We start from the raw sequence: 18,498 nt of genomic DNA, 5'->3' as shown, positions 1-18,498 counted from the left end.
ATCATTTTGCATGTGTTCTTGAAGTCGCCGTCACAAAATAACACGAAACAATGCCGCAAATCATACAACAATAACTCATGTCAGATTTTATTAATAAATCGCAAGCGATAAAGTGTTATTTATTCGCTCCCTTTATTGAGAATATTTCTGATTCGTTCTCGTGGATAATGGTCGCAGCATAAGCTCATACAGATTGCGTGATTAAATTTTCTTTATAGTAATAGTGTCTACTCTAACATGTAGTTTTATTACTATTAAATCTGTTATGGAACGATCAGTTGCATGACACTGGTATATAACAGCTATACAAATGACCGATAGTGCAAATAAACGTTACCTTTTGGTGGCAGTCAACTGTTTATGTGGCTTGAAGAGGGATACATTTCCACCTAAAAATCAACCTCTTCCCAGCATCCTCTCCCACATGTAACAAATTTCAAATGGAAATAATCTTTGAATGCACCGTACTTGAAAGGTCCTTCACTGTTTACCATTGTAAGGTAAAAAAAACGTTACAGGGTTGGATACAGAAGGGAAAGACTTTTTCAAAAAAAGGCATGAGTGTTGTTGTGGGAAATGCACCTCTTTTAAGTTCACGTGATTTACGATTGTGACTTTTAGGGTACCTCGTGTTAACTGAAATCTCGTGATCGTCTTTTTCTCAACATGCCCTGCATGCTGAACTGTTTAATAATCCCATGTTAGGTAGATGTTCACCCGACATTTCCTCGTGATTATCTCTTTCACAGTTTTAATTTTATCTTAGTCCTATAAAATGGGGTTGTTGGATACCCATCAGGTCTACCTAAAGAGATCTGGGAGTTATATATACTGCCCCGGGCTGTTTAACTATTTTCTGCTGTTCTCTTCTGTCAGAAGTTTCCTCTGCGATTGTGGTGTATGAAATTGCAGACGCCCACATTACTGTTGCTGTGCGGTTTCCCGCAGTAGCAAAGAAAGATCCAGAACAGGGTTTTTTGGACTTCAATCCTTCTCCTCTTAAATGAACTACGCCATGAATTGAAAAGGATGTGATTATAAGCTTTGTTTAAAGTTGTTCATGATCTACCGAAAGAAAATATTATCATGATTTATGGTTTTGCCGAACACCCTCTATTTTATTGCATTTTAGAAATCGAGGTCGTTTGATACCACTATTCCGTATACACATGATTTTTTACATTTTTTGACGTTTGATTCCTTTTCTTTTGAGCCCGTTGACTTGTGTCACGATTTATTTTCTCCATTACAAAGCATTTAGATCTCTAACAACATTCAAAAGCTTTAAACACGCATTAACATCATACCTACTGGAGAAGGAATTTTATTCCCTTGGTGAATATTTTAATTCGTTGTAGCGTCTTGTATGTTTTATATGTATATAACCATTTAAATTTTGACATGTCCTATATTACATTTGGAAGAATAAATTATTATATTATATTATTCTTATTGTTTACGGTTTATTACTTGTCGAGAGACCCCCGTACGTAACTTTTAAAAAGATTTGATAAGTACCATCTATTGATGGAATTTAACCACGCAATTTTTCCACGTCGATTGCCAACGCTTTGATTTGGAGATGTCGATTCTCATCTTCCTCCTTCTATAGTAAACGTATCGAGGTACACGTCCATTAAAAAAAACATTTGAAAGCGTAAAGTAGAACGCATGGAATTCTAATTGCCATCTTCCGAATTTATATTGATATCTGGCAAATGGATTCATAATATGGGGATTTTGAAGTGATTATTGGATGGGATTTCACCTAGTGATTTGCGTCCTTACTGTCTTATCGTAAGTACCGCAATTTGTTTCGGCTGTAATTTCTTGTACTGCAATTTCCATCGACAATAAGTCTTGCTTCATCGTGGTTACCTTTGATTTCTTTTAGGGTATTAGTTCCACTTTAAATTCAACTTTAAGGACCAGTTTAAGTTCCAGTTTACGTTCAGTTTCAAGCTCCGGGCACGTGGAACATTACATACGATTCTGTTCGACGTACAAGTTTCGTAACCTTGGACTAAGCTCACCATCGTCTGCGAGTGCCGACGCCCTTGACTTATCTTCCCACCTGTTGACAACAAGTGGCCATTTTGCTGTGAAATGGATCACCGTTTTTCACTAAACAAAAATTTGATTTCTATTTGAAAACGCTCTTAAAACATCCAATGATATTTAAATTTTACTTTCTGAGGCCGCTTTGATTGGTTACATTTGAATATATCCGCGATCATTGTAAGACATAATTAAAACCGTTCATTGGACAAGTAGAGGCATACACTGGTTATGTGCCTTACGGGCAATCTTATCTAGACTACCGTTTCGCTGGATCACAACAAATTTCAATTTCTCTTTCTCTAGTTTCAACCTGAATAAAGAGATAAAATGGTACCTAGATACCTATACTAGATATAGCCAAGTACGGCAACAACGCGTGGTTATAGCAGACACAGAGGCTCATACTGTAAAAAGCTTCAAATCTAATTGAAAAAACAGGGAAATGGCCCGGAACGCAACAAGGGTTTTAGATGATGTTTCGGCTATGAACTCGGGTTACGGCATTACCACTGAAATATTAGGATTTACTGGATTTTGTAGGTAGCAACTTTTCTTCTGCTTCTGCAACAAACCACTGAATGTTATATTTATATTACAGATATTTTATGTTATAGTTATATTTTGATACTTAATGTGCGTACGAAAACTGAGAAAAGATGGTATAAGTCGTTGTTCATATGTCCTCGAACGAGTTGATAATCATCCCATTCTAAATTATGTGAAAAATACAGAGCGATTACTTTATTAAGTGCAAGTATTATAATATGATAGCAGAAAATTAGTTAGATGAAGCACAGAGCGGTGTCAGGACAGGGTAAAGCACGTACGAGTACACTTCTCAATAAAGTATCTACTAGTAAGAAAACAGAAACGTACACGCATTTTTGAACCTAGAAGAGGCATTTGATATGTTTCTACCAAAGCGGTGTGGGTACGTGGGGGCTTATATAGGGAATAAAGAACTTATATGAAATTAATAAAGGCTACGTCAATAAGGCTAAATTCCGAAATAAATACAGGAGAAGCAGACAAATTATATTCACATTCCTATACATATATCAGTCAGTCAGTCATTAATACAATTATTGAAAGCTTCAACATATGTGTTTATAAGAAAATGCTTTATTCCGTCCAACTACAAAACGAACAAGTATCGTAACGGCTGATGCACTGATGCAGGAAACCAAGAAAATGTTTTTAAAATGCTGTTAGCTTGGTATTTTAAAATATAAGATTGGTAAAAAAGAAGAATCTTTTACGAAATTTGTAAATTAATAAATTACACTATAAAAAGCAAAAGCAAATTAAATAAACTTGCCTTTGCTTTTAGTATAATTAACAAAACAACAAAGCGCACTGGTTATGGCTACATAAACCTTCTTAAAAGATGAAAGCAAATAAGTCTAAGGAACAGTTCGAAAAAGTACCTATGTGGTCTTCTATTTTATAGAATGTCCGCCATGAATAACTACAAAATGTGAGAAAAATTCTTATCCTTTCAGTTCTGTTTAGTTCAATAATATATAGGTCCGTCAAAAGAAGCCATCTTTAAAAAAGCGTTATAAATGGTAAAATAAATTCCGGCGCTTTATTAGGTAATTAATATTACTCGAGATACACAAGCAATTTATTAAAGGTGGGAAGAGCACCCCATTTTATATTTCCCGGATCTATTCCGCACTGAATCATTAGCATTCGTAAAACACAGAACATTAAAGAAATAAATGTTTTAATTCGGCAAGATTAAAATGCGTAAATTCGGAAAAAAAACAACCTCCATTTTCAACATCAAATATGTAAATTAAACCCAAAACCCAACCGTTATACAATAAATCTATAAATTCACATTGATTAAGCACTTAGTAATCCATATATGTATAACGTACGTGTCCAACATTCGAACAGATTTACAATTCTATTATAAATCGAGATAATTCGGGATTTTTAAATTTATAGGCAATTTGTCAAAACTTAAAACAGACTAAAACTCAAAATTGCTTTTTTATTTTAATCCGCCAGAATACGTATCGCCAATAAAATCAAAAACTTTTCAAATTTATTTTGCTCTGTTTAGCTTTCATCACATAGAGAATTAAGTTGTAACTTAGTTACATGTAGTAATAAGAGTTTCTTCAAGTTTCTAAACAACAATTAATTACTTAGCGCAGCTTTGCGACCATTCTCTATATGCCGTAGTAGGGAATCGGATCCACTAGATCTGTTAATGCTGAATCACGATTAATGATACTGCACGTATTCGATACATAAAGAAGAGTTGATTTATTTTCTCGTGGTAAATTGTTTACTCTCTGCCTAACTTAAAAATTTACAACTTGGATGCGGAAATTAATATAGGCGTAATTGTCTGTTTACGAGATCCCAAAAAAAGTAATGTGCAAACTAATTTAATGACCACCTAGTTAAATATTAACGCCAATGGATGGGAACGGTTTTCAAAATGTGTATAGGATAACATCAGATTACGATCGATGTCAGTGAGTATACCTTAATGACAAACGTGTACGTTCATTCAATATTAAAAACGTACTCAATAACAACTTAAAAATTACTTACTGACAAAATTAATTAACATGGCCAAAATATGACTGTTTGACGTAACTCGTAACCGCCATGTTTAACAATAAAAAACGTCAACCTAGCTCTCCACTCACTTTCGTCTTTCAAGTTCACATCATCACATTTTTGATTGATTTATGAATATCTTGGGTCACTGCTTCAAAAGAAATGTCGAGGGTCGGATGGTTTTTGTACAAAAGGCGACGATATTAAAGGACTCCTTAACTTTCTCGTAAAGCTCCTTCCTTTCATTTTATCACACAAATGTGCTTCTACGCAAGAAATGTAGTGCGTTTTCATAAACCATAACACTACAGAGTGCATTATGTACCCACTTACTTTGAAGGGATTTATGTACCTTGCCTTCTTTCTTTTCAACGCTGATTAATATCAACTAATTTTTGCATCATTAGCTCTATATTGGTGAGGATCGTTGACAAATTATGATAATGCCCCAGGGCGACCTCTATTTGGCATACTAATATTTTATGTTAGAAAAAGGGCAAATAGACGCGCAATCATTTTAGTGGCACCCTCATTTAAATTTTACTTCTTTTATTTAAGTAGTGCACCCTTACGCAAAGCGGTACGTACATATTTTTGTTCATGAATGCAAAAGTGTGTAGTATCGACGAGTTTACTATGAAAACCTTTGTGTGAAGTTTAATTTTCAGTACTATGCCAGTGTTTAAATATGCAACTGCAGTGCATAGAGAAGTGACAACGAATTGGAAACTTGAAACTTATGTAGTTTGAAATCTCGAAGAAAGTTAGACTCCCATATGAGAAATCCGGGTTCTGACACAAATTCTTTATTCATTGCACTTCAACTTCTTAAAATCACATACCTACCGTTTATACACATTTCTCGAAAAGATTTCAGTTGACAAGTGTACGTCTCTCTGAACGTGATCCGCGATTAAATGGGAGCGATAAAAATTAATGACAGGAACAAAATAATTTCCGTTACAATTTGTTATCTATTTCACGGAACATTGCATAATTCACGTACTGAGCACTGAACATCTACAACCTTGGCTAGATTTACAAAACGACAGCTTAATCGATTTTACGGCCAGCACCTCTCACTATTTAATTCCAATTTTCAAATGCAACTTGCCACCCTTTATGTCTGTGCAAGGCATTTGATTGTATTTGACACGAAGAACTAGCAGGTAATTTAAAGTTAGTTAACAATTTTCCATCCAGCGGGCTTTTCAAATTTTAATTAAATTGTGTACGCCCAAAACTAAATAAGCTGTTTCCAGGACCATTGTATTGTTATTGAAATCCAAAATCGATGTGTACGAAATTTCATTTTAATAAAAATAAAATTAATTAAAGATTAACCAAATCTGGGCTAACGTATTTATGCTGAGAACGTTCCGACTTAAGTGGAGTATGTCATTAGTACTTTGCTTAAGCTTCTCAATTTTTGGATGTGGTAGTCGCTGAATGTCTTTAATTAAATCTTGAGTAGTTACTTGTTCAGATATTAAATCGATAAATTTCTTTCTCAATTTCATGAGTCCATCTTATAAGATGCCTTCAATTTATTGAAATGCACGGGCGGTCAATTAATAATATCAATGTTAGATTTTCAGTAATGAGAGGATTCACAAAATACGCTAAGGATTGTTCAGAGCGGGGGCGGCGAGCGTCGCTTCGATACAGCGTTGCGGTGAGCGCCGTGACTGACGGTTCTTAGTATAGGAATCTTCTACGGGCGAATGTTCCTGATGCAAGTCGTCTGACGGAGAATTTTCCGGAGGTGAATCTTCCGAGGGCAGATTCTGAGTGGACACATTTTTCGATGGTAAGTTTTCTTGGGAGAGAATTCATCCGGACGCGTTTTCCGAAAATGTAGGAAAGCTCGGTTAATATGTAGGTAACATTGAAGGGGGACAATAACTTTAGGGGGTTTGGCATTGAAAATACGGATTGCATTAAAATTAAGCAAATGAAATTCAACACATATAAATTTACAGGGTGTAATGGGACCCCGGGACCCACCCAAGAGCTAGCGACTTATCGGCCTATCGTCCTTCGTCTTTAAAACGATTGAGAGGATAGTAGGGCAATACATAAGGGAAGAATTCACACTAACAAAATGCATACCAAAAGGGACGCTCTACGGAGATCTTCATAATCTCATCTCTAAGAGTGAGAAAAGCATTCTGGACAAAAATGGACCTTAGTTTGCTTTATGAACATTAAAGAGGCATTCAATTGCCCCTTCTATGGCTGAGTTTCACAAATTAAATCGGTTCAGCCGATTTTTCAGAGCCCAGGACCTAGTTATTTGTGAATATGCTCGCATGCGCCATTAATATTAATTTTTCCGCTTTGAGTGTAACATTTAAGCAAAAAATTGTGTGGCGGATGAGAACAAAGAAAAGATTATTCTTCCAAACATCCTGCGGATACAAAATATTTCTTTGAAAACTGTCCTCGAGGCCCCAAAATGATAACGATCTTTGAGCATTAAAAAAAAAGCGACTCAAATTTATTTTTGCAAAATTTCAAAAAAAATTCTTTGCACCAGAAAGTGTAATTTCTGCATTTGCAATGCATTTTAAGAAGAAAGTCTGGACATTTCATTTACGGGAAATTCTTCTCTGATTCTTTTTACCAAATCTGGTTCGTTGACTAACACAAGATTTCCAAAACGAGTCCCTAATAAGGGAACTAACTCTATAGTTTCGCATTTTTTCATATTATGCATTTTTGTACCTATCCCTTCTCCTTCTATATGAATTTTTTTTGCCGCCGTAAAGATACTAAACCATTTCACTCACTTGAGAAAAAAAAGATACGGGGTTCTGAAAGGATTTAAATCAGGAAATATCTCCGATACCGGAAGAAAACAGGTGTACAGGTCTACAGGGGGTGACTAATACAGCAGAAGTGGACAGAGTGAATAGTGGAAAGGGAGTGAAGATGAGGGAAAAGAAACGCAAGAGAAACAAAGTGTTCGATTCGCTGTATCATGTGAGAATATTGAGAACTTTAAAAGCATCAAACGGAGATGGCACTTCTAGAAGTTTTTGAATGAAGTGAGCCCAGTAATAGACAAAGGATCTGGTCAACAGAGGGAAACCTGGAATAAGTCGAGTGGAGGCAATACAGAAGACCAACAACTAATTCGATGGATACGGATTGTGGCGTGGAAAATTTTGAGATTGGAGGGAAGGAGTATATTGTGAGGCCTAATGCGTAAGGCATACTAAGGGTTCCTGGTACCATTAACAAAGGAAAGGGGATTGTCAAGACAGTCTCATGAGGCTATGAACCTGTTTGAGCGAATAATAGACAGAAGAATAAGTACCGGGTCGTGAAAATCAAAAGGTCAGTTTGGTTTCATGCCCGGAAGGAGAACAGACGCCTTGTTTATTCCTACTAGTGCACGAGAAGTATGACCAAAACAAAAAAGCTTCATCTCATCTTCATAGACTAGGGCGTGCGACACTGTACCAAAGAAGGAGATCTGGAGGTCTATGAGGATAGGGGTTAACAGAGACATATGAAGGAAGACACTCCAAATTTTTCCGTAACTGTGCTCTTGCACCAAGATTATGAGCTCATGTCACAGAGGATGTGTTGAAACTATGTATGTAAGAAAACAAATGGCTACAAGACGGGATCATACAACCAGAAACAGAAGGTTTTCTAATCGCAATTCAAGACCAAGTTATAGCAACACGAAACTACAGGAAATATATTCTAAAAGAAGACATGGAAAACGACAACTGCAGAAAATGTCACATAGCCAAAGAGACAATAGATCACATCACCAGTGGTTGTAAAATACTAGCAGGAAAGGAGTATACAAACAGACACAATCTTGTAGCAGGCATAATACACCAGGCACTAATACAGAAACACAACACCAATATTGACACACAACCCTACTACACATACACACCAACAACAGTCATAGAAAACCAAGACATAAAAATATATTGGGATCGAACCATACACACTGACAAAACAATTACACACAATCGCCCAGACATCACATACACAGACAAGCATAACAAAACAACATACCTAATCGACATCAGCATACCAAACGACGACAACATTCACAAAAAACACCAAGAAAAAATTGAAAAATATACACCCCTCGCACAAGAAGTCCAAAGAATATGGAAACAAGATAAAGTTTTAATACTTCCCTTTATAATATCTGTTACAGGTCTCACACACATCACATTTACACCAAACCTACAAACACTACAACTACCACTACGCACACACACACTAGCACAAAAATCAGTTATCCTCAAAACATGTAATATAGTGCGATCTTTTCTACACTGGCTATAAAAATAACAATAGGTATCAGTGGTACTTGGTGTTCACACCCGTCCATTGATGTAACTCCACAAAAGTGAGAAATTTAAAAAAAAAAAAAGTGGGCATCAACTACATTGGTCATTAGCCCTGTTTCTACAAAGACATTCCTTCCCTACCATGTTACTACACTCTCACTCTGTATCCTTTTCATAATCGTTCTTGTCGGGTATCGACCACCTTTGCGAAATACTATATTTTAGTAAAATAACTGGACTGCTTTAAATATAGTAAAGTACTCTTGATCCCTTGGACGTCTGCGAGACAATTCTCCAGATTTTGTGGTACGTCACATAAGTTACGTTGCACGGTTTGGGCTGGACAGTTACATAATATGTGTTCTACAGACATGGCATTATTATACATAAATCACACAGTGGAGGGTTCTCGCCTTTTAAAAGGTAAGTATGTGTAATTGCAGTATGTCCCATTCTAAGCCGGTGGAGACGCACACTTTCTTGACGTGGTAAGTTTAACGCTGGTGATGTTGTTACAACACTGGGCTTAATTTGAGTTAAAAAGGTATTGTTTTCTTGCCACGATTGTTGCCACAATTCTTTCATGCGTTGCAATATGCAATATTTTGCTCACTTTTTTTAATTTCAGGAACATCTATTTCTATTTCCGAGGCTGCTCTTTTTGCGGCCCGATCTGCAAGTTGCAACTTCATTTCCTAAAATTCCCACATGTGCCGGTATCCATACAAACGTCACCACAGTGCCATTGGACGCAATTGCAATAACCTTTTCTTGACACATTTTAGTTAAAATATCCGCCGATGCAAGATTCTGCAGGCTTGTCAAAGAGCTTAATGAGTCACTAGCTATTACAACTGATTGGAGATTTGGATTTATTTCACAGTATCGCAAAGCTTGCCAAATGGCATATTGTTCTGCAGTAAAAATCGATGCTTTTGGAGATAATGACCACGCGTATGCTATTTTTCCTATTGCAATAGGAACACCCAACACCATATTCAGTTCGTGATCCATCTGTATAGATTGTTACATCCGGGGAAAGCTCTGCCAAAATTTCGAATAGCCTTCTTTTCATTTCTGCAGGTAAGTGGTTTTGCTTAGCCCACACAGTGAGGTCGAGACGGATGTTTATACTTGGATATAACCAGGGAGGTGTTTCTCTGATAGTATCAGGATATACCGAGCATGCTGACATATTAGTTTCTTGTTCAATTTCATTTGCTCTGATAGAAAGAGGTCTTGTAATTGTTGGTTTTTGCTGATAGCTATTATCGATCTCGGTAAGCATAACACAGTTTCTGTGCTGGTGATTTGCTCTGATTGCAAGGGTGTAGGTCAATATCATTTTCGTTCTTCTTATGTACAACGGTTCAACACTAGACTCACAGTAGAGACTCATTACAGGTGTAGTGGGGAATGCACCGAGACAATATCTCAATCCAAGATTGTGTACAGTATCAAGCTTTCTTAACAAGGATGGTCTGGCCGAGGAATAGGCAACACAAGCATAATCTAGTTGTGACATTACTAGACTTTTATAAATGCGTATTAAGATACGCGTATCCGCTCCCCAACGCGTCGATGATAGGAATTTTATCACGTTCAGCCTAGATTTGCACTTCCGCACGAGACAATCAATGTGCTGTTTCCAATTGAGTTTTGAGTCCAAAATCATACCGAGAAATTTGTGCGATACTACACATGGAATGGGTTCACCAGCAATAAACAAAAGAGGATCGTAATGAGGTCTTCGTAATCTGCAAAAATGCATACATTTAGTTTTAGAACGTGATAGAACAAAGCCTATGTTTTTAGCGGTGTTATATATGGATTCTATGGATGGTTGAAGTTTACGTGTTATGGCACCGATCGTGTCACCAGAACTGATAATGCAAAGGTCATCAACATATAAGCATCGACCAACGGCCGAATTAACATTTTCCGATATACTGTTAATAGCGATGCCAAATAGAGTACAACTTAATGTTGATCCCTGAGGGATTCCATTTTCAAGAAATTGTCGCTCGGAAAGAGTATTTCCTACACGAACCTGACACCACCGATCAGATAAGAAGGATTCTATGAAACGTGGTAAATTCCCTCTAAAACCCCAACTGTACAATTGATGCAAGATATTGTATCTCCAGGCCATATCGTATGCCTTCTCAATATCGAAAAATAATAATAATAATAATAATATATATTTGTGTTTCTGCGTGGTTACACTTACACTCGTCAAAATTACATGTAAACAGATAAAACAAAAATATGGTTATTAAAAGTACAAACATGAGCATTACACTAAACTAAACCAAATTACGAACAATGTCAATACCTAATTCACAGATTTACAACTGTTCACGAATTCTTGATGGGAATAGAAAGGATTGACTAGAAGAAAGTTTTTTACATTGGTCTTAAAAGTTGAAAAATCTAAATTTTTAAATTTCGTGGGAAGGCAATTAAATAAAAATTGAGACTGATATAAGGCTCCATGTTGAGATTTGGACAGTCTACATAACTCGGTGCGTATATTGTTCTTGGAGCGTGTATTATAGTCATGTAAGTCGGATTGGTATATATTACTACCCTCATTTTTTTTTGCAAAAGACACAGCTTCAAGTATATAAATGTTAGGGAGTGTTAAAATGCTTAATTTGGTAAAAGTTGAACGACAATCATCTCTATACCCCAAAGAAGATATAACCCGCACCGCTCTACACATTGGCGATGTATCTTCAAATTACAGCTGTAATTTGAAGATACATCGCCAATGTGAGCTATGGCCCCACGCCAGAATGGCATAAGATATAGTGCTATGAATATAGGCAAAATATGCGGTTCTAAGAATGTTCCTAGATGTATTATCTCTTAAGCGGGTGAGTAAGAATATAAATCGGTTTAGTTTTTTTGTCATGGTAATGCACTGATATTTAAAATCAAGTTTACTGTCATTAGGGGTAAGCTGAAGATTAAGAAGTAAGAATACAGGGTGCCCCATTAAAAACATTTTAGTTTGAATACCTCGATCATCCGATAGTCAATTGATTTTCTGGTTTGGCTTTCGGCATTGTAATTCGGAGGCAAAAAGCTTCATATTTGGTGATATATGCGGCTTCATGGGGTACAAACTTTGGTTGGGACACCCTATAGTTAATGTTCTCTATTTGCATAATATTTCTACTTCAGGCAGAAACTATACGTATAAATTATAAATATAACTGCACAACCCCAAATGTAGATGAAAAAACGTATTAGATTTTTACGCGAAAATACATTAGTCCAGGGAATAGAGGGTTTTAACTTGCAAAATGAGAAGTAGTTCCAATTTCTTTTGCATGTCATAGACAATCATCTGGTGGTTCAGAATCTAAGTTTTCGACCTTCCATCCCTTGTGCTTTCCCCGTACCACCCCCAAAACCCTTGAAATTTGGTTGGTTTCTTAGTTGTTCAATCATATCTTTTTATAAGTTCACTTTACGGAAAAATATTGTTATCAGAAATTGTAGACCACAAAATTCGAGACAACTTTGATATACATTACGTTTTTGTGAAATATTTATTAAAAAAGATATAGAGCTTCAAAGTTGCTTATATTTTTAAGAATTCTGAAATTTCTATATAGATGTTTTAACCAGATTTTATACTTTACCTCTATAATTAAGAGTTTTATGAGAAAATATATTTAATTTATCGTGGTATAAATCTCCCTACCCTGCACCCTTACCAAAGGGGATGCATAATAATTCAACTTTCAACCCTTGCTAGTGGCGATATTTGAATCACTCTGAGATGGGAGCGCTTTCTAATATACGTTTGAAATTAAAAAAAAATGTTTCACTTCGGTTCAACTCTCCCACCCCCCACCCCCCGGAAGGGAATGAATATTTCAACCCACTTGCAGCGATTGATTAGTCAGATAGTACAACGCTTATTACTTATATTTTGTAATACACTCGTTCTACCTTTCAACACTCACTATAGGGGGTTGAAGTAGTCCCTTTTTGTAGGAGATGAAAAGAGTTAAAATGAAGTAAGACCACTTTTCTTATTTGATAATTGTATTCGAAAGCGCCATAATCACACAGTGATTCAAATACCTACTACGACCAAGGGGTTGAAGTGCTATCATCCCCTTTGATAAGGGTGCAGGATACCAAAATTAATAGCACCATAGCTTCATAATCGAGGTATTTTCTCATATAAATGTTATGATTATAGAGATAACTACAATTTCATTAAAATATGTGCATACATAGAAATTTCGGAATCTTCAAAATAAAGACAACTTTGAAGTTCTGTATCTTTTGGAATAAAAAATTTACGAAAAAGAAGTATATGACAAATTTGTGTAAAATTTGATGGTCTACAATTTCTAATAACAATATTTTTTTGTAAAGTGAACCTATAAAAAGATATGATTGAAAAACCAAAAAACCACCAAAATTTCTTTGGTTTTAGGGGTGGTACGGAGGAAGCACAAGGGGTGGGAGGTCGAAAACTTGGATTCTTAACCATCACATATTCCCCCATGACATGCAAAAAAATTGGAACTACTTCTCGTTTTGCAGGAAATGGTCTATTTTCAGTCTCTATTTCCTGGACTACATTGTATGGAAGTAGTTACAGAAATAAAGATAATGTCATGAGATAAACGGTCACCGAAGATACGAAAACGAAGATAAGGAAACCCCAAGCAATCCTTACATTAAATGAAGAACGTCCCTTGAAAACCCTAAATTTTCCTAAGTGTCTTACAAGAAATATTACCTTGCCCGGGGGATGTAAGTTCGGCTCACAGTCAACTTTGTCAGTTCCAATTCGGTTAACAGCAGCTAACAGCATCCCTACTGAAGTGTGGAGAGACGAAAATACCATTTTTTTTATTCCATTGCATTTCAAATAACGCCATGTACCGGCGAACAAACGCAGCTCGTCCGCTTCCGCTACGTAATTAATTATAGACGACGATTTTAAGAGGCGATTAAAGAATGCCAATTCACTCGAGCTTTCGTGGAAAATGCTATTACACTTAATTCGATAAATACTAACTAAACTAAATTACAAATAAATCGTAACAAAGTGGAGTTTCGTAATAAAATAGTTTAATTAAAAAGACAACAGCTACCCCGTTTCTAACGCGCGCAATTAAATCAAAAAAGAAAACAATAGAAGGTATTTAGAACAATTACATTATCTAAATTCACGACACGTCTTATATTTGTTGTTCCCGTGAAAACTTCCTCGCAAGGGAAAATCTTAATTTCTTATCTTCGTTTCAACAGAAATATCGTGAGAAAGGCGCTAATGCGACAGGGCACATATTACGCCACCGTTGTTAGGTTTCACATTTGGAGAAAGTAATATTATAAAGAAAAACCGAGCCTTGTTCATATCAAAGATAAAACGGAAGTTGCGAGTTAGGCATATTTCGGAAAGCGTGCAAACGCTCACGTGATCTTATAAAAAATATTTTTATGGATGGACACGTAGAATGGCCCTCTTTACGATGATCTTTATCTGAATAATTTGGATTGTTGAATATTGCAATGCTCCGTTCCATTTCTTGTTTTTAAACTAATTGAATTTTATGGAGAAGTTGTTCCGACAGAAGACTTTAGATTGATGGTGACTTTCAGTGTAAAAATTAGATGAACGAGGCTAAAAAATGTGTATCAACTTTTATTAATAGAGGCGCGTGTTCCGTTTAACGCCTTTTTTTTGTTATTATATAATTTTAGCTTAATCTGTATGGGTAATTTAATTTGAAGACTTAAGGGACTTACGAACGAAGTAATCGACTTTCAAAGTTTCATAGCAATTTGCACGAAAGTTTCTCAACTTTATGCTAACTTGGTAATTTTTGGAAACAAACTACTAACACATCCTACAAAGCACAGTGTAGTTCGATAAAGGGCCATTAAAAATTTATATATTAAACGAGTTCGTCGAGGCATTATTCCCGTCTATTGTCCGCTGCAGTGTATTCCGATAAAAGTTGGTTAAAGTACCTCATAACGATGTGACTAAGGTACTAGCAATGCACTTGGGATAGGTAAATGGGGTATGCGTCCTTTTGCTCGTTTTACTTGATTACGTAGTGTTATAGGAAGAGGAAAATTTCAGCCTAAAGGATTACCTACTGACTGCATACTTTTTTTCTATAAGAGCTTACATTTCCTTGTGTTCAACAGGTCTGCAAATACATAATACAATACAAGTTCTACGAAGTTTCTTTCTCTTTAGAAAACCTTATGTAGAACAAAGCTTTACTGCTCAAATTACGACCAGACTAAAAACAAGTATGTACTGTATCGATTAAACCCGAAGGTTCAAAACAGGGATGACAAAACGCAGTTCAAGGCGTCAGGTGTCAGTTTTCACACAGCGAACCATTAATTTTGAATCCTTAGCGGTCGTTTCGTCATTTTCCAAAGAAATTGGTATATATAAAAGGCAGAAAAGGTTCTATACAGCGTTGACTGATGCCTTAATTGGTATCTCATTAAAGTTATGAGCAATAGTAGACATACATCGAACATTTGCCTTTGAAGCTTTGATGTTATCACCACTGACACGTGATCAACAAAATCTGAATGTTACAGAGTTTGAGAGCAGAGTGGATAGGCGTCTCATTACATATGGGTCCTTTAATGATCTTCTTGAAACAAAATTTGTCATTTGTATCGTTTAGGAATCGCAGCTAAACGACTGCCTAAATGGGTAGGTAATTCATATGGGCTTACCTGTGCCCCAGTGGTCAACGTCAAATAATCTAAACGTATCGAAAAAAGAGTCCAGTCATTAACAATCAACATTTGAGAAGACAACTAACGGTGGTTCCAGGAGCAGTAAAGCGTGGCGCCACATTGGAACTATATAAGAGGAAGGATCAAAGAGCATACGTGCAAATAACTTTACTCAAAAGCGCGAACCTTATCTAAATTTAGGACCTAAGCACCCAAATATGCAAATATTAAGCGATTGTAATAATCACGTTATTTTATAGTTATTTACATAATAAGTCATGAAAGTGGTCGTTTACATGACGCGGAGGCTTATTGAAAAGTACGAGGACGCGTAGCGTCCGAGTGTCTCTTTAATGCCTCCAAGTCAGGTAGACTCACTTTCATGACATATTATGTATAAAATTTTACCTGAAACCGCAACATGTAAAAAACTTTTCCAAATTACATTATTCATGTGTGAAATTTTGATACCTAATCACGCATGCTAAAATCACTTTATTTAATTGTTTCCATAGAGATTTCAAAATAATTAAAACAGACAGTGTCATTTTTAACGCAGTTTTCAGTTTATACTTTGTATACTTTTCAACTATACACTCTTTATAACTAGGTACAAAAGCAGGTATCAGTGTACCTATGCAAGACGTTGTTATAATGTAGCCGAAGCTGCGGCCGCTGTAGTGCAATATTCGCTCCCCACAAAGTCAAAAAAAGGTACGAAAAGGCGTAGAAACCTTTTAATGACTGGCGCAAAACTAAAGGAATAATTACTTCCACACATATTCCATTTATTGTTCGTAATAAAAAACCATTATCCTTTGTGTAGGTATATTAATATGAACAAATATCCACATAGTCTGCATTATAATTATCCAATCGTTGATTGAATAACTTATTCAATGAATGATCTAATTGTTATTTTGCATGTACTAGGACTGTAATGGGCGCCAGGCAAAAATATTACAGTACTAGTCAGGTAAAGATCAACTTTCTAATGTCAAAATAGCCCTGAAATTTAGATTTTCTTGGCGGTTTCAGGTAAAATTAATTTATTATAACCATAATGATCATAATCATAATTTCAACCTTGGCTTAGACTCCCGAAATCTGAAAATCCGGCACTGCTACCGAGTAACATCTATAGATCAAAAGAGGTGAAAATAAATCGACTTGTCTCCTTTTTTTAAATATAAAATATTTGACTTAGTGTTCAACGCGAATTATTTGAGATATGGAAGTTTCTTAACTATTGAGAATTCTGTTTGGTCTATTGTTTCGCAAAGTTTGTGGTGTTTCCGCTTTCAGGCGAGAGCAACAATACACAAAGTATTTCTTAGGCGGTACGGTCTAAATTCGCAATGGAGGAAATTATTTTATGCAATATCCAGCAATGTATCTTCGTCTAAAGCACGCCGAATATGCTAGATTAAAGACGTATGGAAATTCTAAGGTATATCATTGCCTACATTTCTCAGATGAATTAATTTTGAAATGTAACGAAATGATGGGCTTTATTGTTAATTAAATCAAATTCCATTTGATAATAGTTATAACTGACACAAACGTTGGTATTGTTTGGGAACGCACTAAATTGTTTCGCCTAAGGAGTTATGTAACGGTGCCGAAGTACTTTTAAATTAAATTTAAGTAGAAAAGCTTTCTGGGCATTGTCACAAAAATTAATAAAAGCATCGCCGTAACGGTTATTATGTTATTAAAAGTGCCATAAAGGTCCACCGCCAGTTCTATTGAAACTTGTTCAATTCAATTCCTCCATTTGCTATTATGACGTTTCATTTAAGTTTAGAAGACATACAATAGAAGCACTAGCGCGCTGTATATTCGGGGCGAAATTAAAACTATCGTATTTTTAATGTTCATGCAGGAGCGATAAACTTCAAAAGTTTTGCTTTTAGTAAACGATGTATAACGATAAAAGTTAAGAAACCGAATCAAAAATTTTATTTATAAAACAATTGAACGCGCAGGAAAACTTTCTTGATCTAGATTTTCTAATCCTAAGCGGGAGGATATTAAAATCTTCGCGAGCTTTTAGTAGCCCTCTTTGTACTTCTAATGAATTTCGCCAACTTTGAAAATAGTAAACGTGATCCTTTTTTTCTTAGAGAATACCACTCATTCGAAGAAATAGATGAGTCTCCAAATACCTCGTCGCTGTAAAGCGAATATTAAGTAATTAAATTATTTGCAGAAAAATTTTGTCGTCAGGGAAAGTGCCAGTAATTGCTTATCGCCTGAGGGAATTGCATTTGTAAAATTGTTAACATTTGTGTATTATCAAAGTAAAAACGAAATTTAATAATTTTATACGCATATGCGGTAAGAAATCTACATAATTTGCGTCCTAAACAGGCGCCCTTAAATTTACATTTTATATTCATTGCTGTTAATCATGCAATGCTGATGTCAGTAATATTTAACCAAAAAGTTTTAATTAAATGTTGTGGATGTTTCAGTTTTCGAGCATTTATTTTGCTCTTTCTTCTCCCCATCTCGTCCGGTTTCAAACAGATAATCATCATGGTCAGTTCATTTGCGAAACTAGTACCTACCTATAAAGTACTTTGCGACATTTGTAAAAATTAAGCCCATTTAAAATAAGACTAATATATTGCTGTGTGAAATGGCAAACGGTCACTAAGCCACCCACAAAGTAACTGTCCAGCTATCTGATTATAAATTTCTCATCAAGATACGTCCGGCCTTCGCTACAATGAAAAAATCTCGATAAAGACGTTAATTTCAGAATCTCAGC

At 35.7% G+C, this 18,498-nt stretch overlaps 1 protein-coding gene across 1 annotated transcript in view; it reads right to left on the bottom strand.

The window, feature by feature from the left end:
- Positions 1 to 9,959: 9,959 nt before the first annotated feature.
- The window catches only part of LOC116174698 (connectin-like), a 52,862-nt gene continuing 44,323 nt past the window's right edge, over positions 9,960 to 18,498 (bottom strand). The window contains exon 4 of the mRNA XM_031492658.1: positions 9,960 to 10,729. Within this exon, the coding sequence (XP_031348518.1) occupies positions 10,668 to 10,729 (62 nt within the window). The 3' untranslated portion in view covers positions 9,960 to 10,667. The remainder of the gene's footprint in view (positions 10,730 to 18,498) is intronic.

This window comes from Photinus pyralis, unplaced genomic scaffold (assembly GCF_008802855.1).
Source record: "Photinus pyralis isolate 1611_PpyrPB1 unplaced genomic scaffold, Ppyr1.3 Ppyr1.4_LG6, whole genome shotgun sequence".
In the NCBI taxonomy this organism is placed as follows: Eukaryota; Metazoa; Arthropoda; class Insecta; order Coleoptera; family Lampyridae; genus Photinus; species Photinus pyralis.
This window is presented reverse-complemented; position numbering and strand designations above follow the sequence as displayed.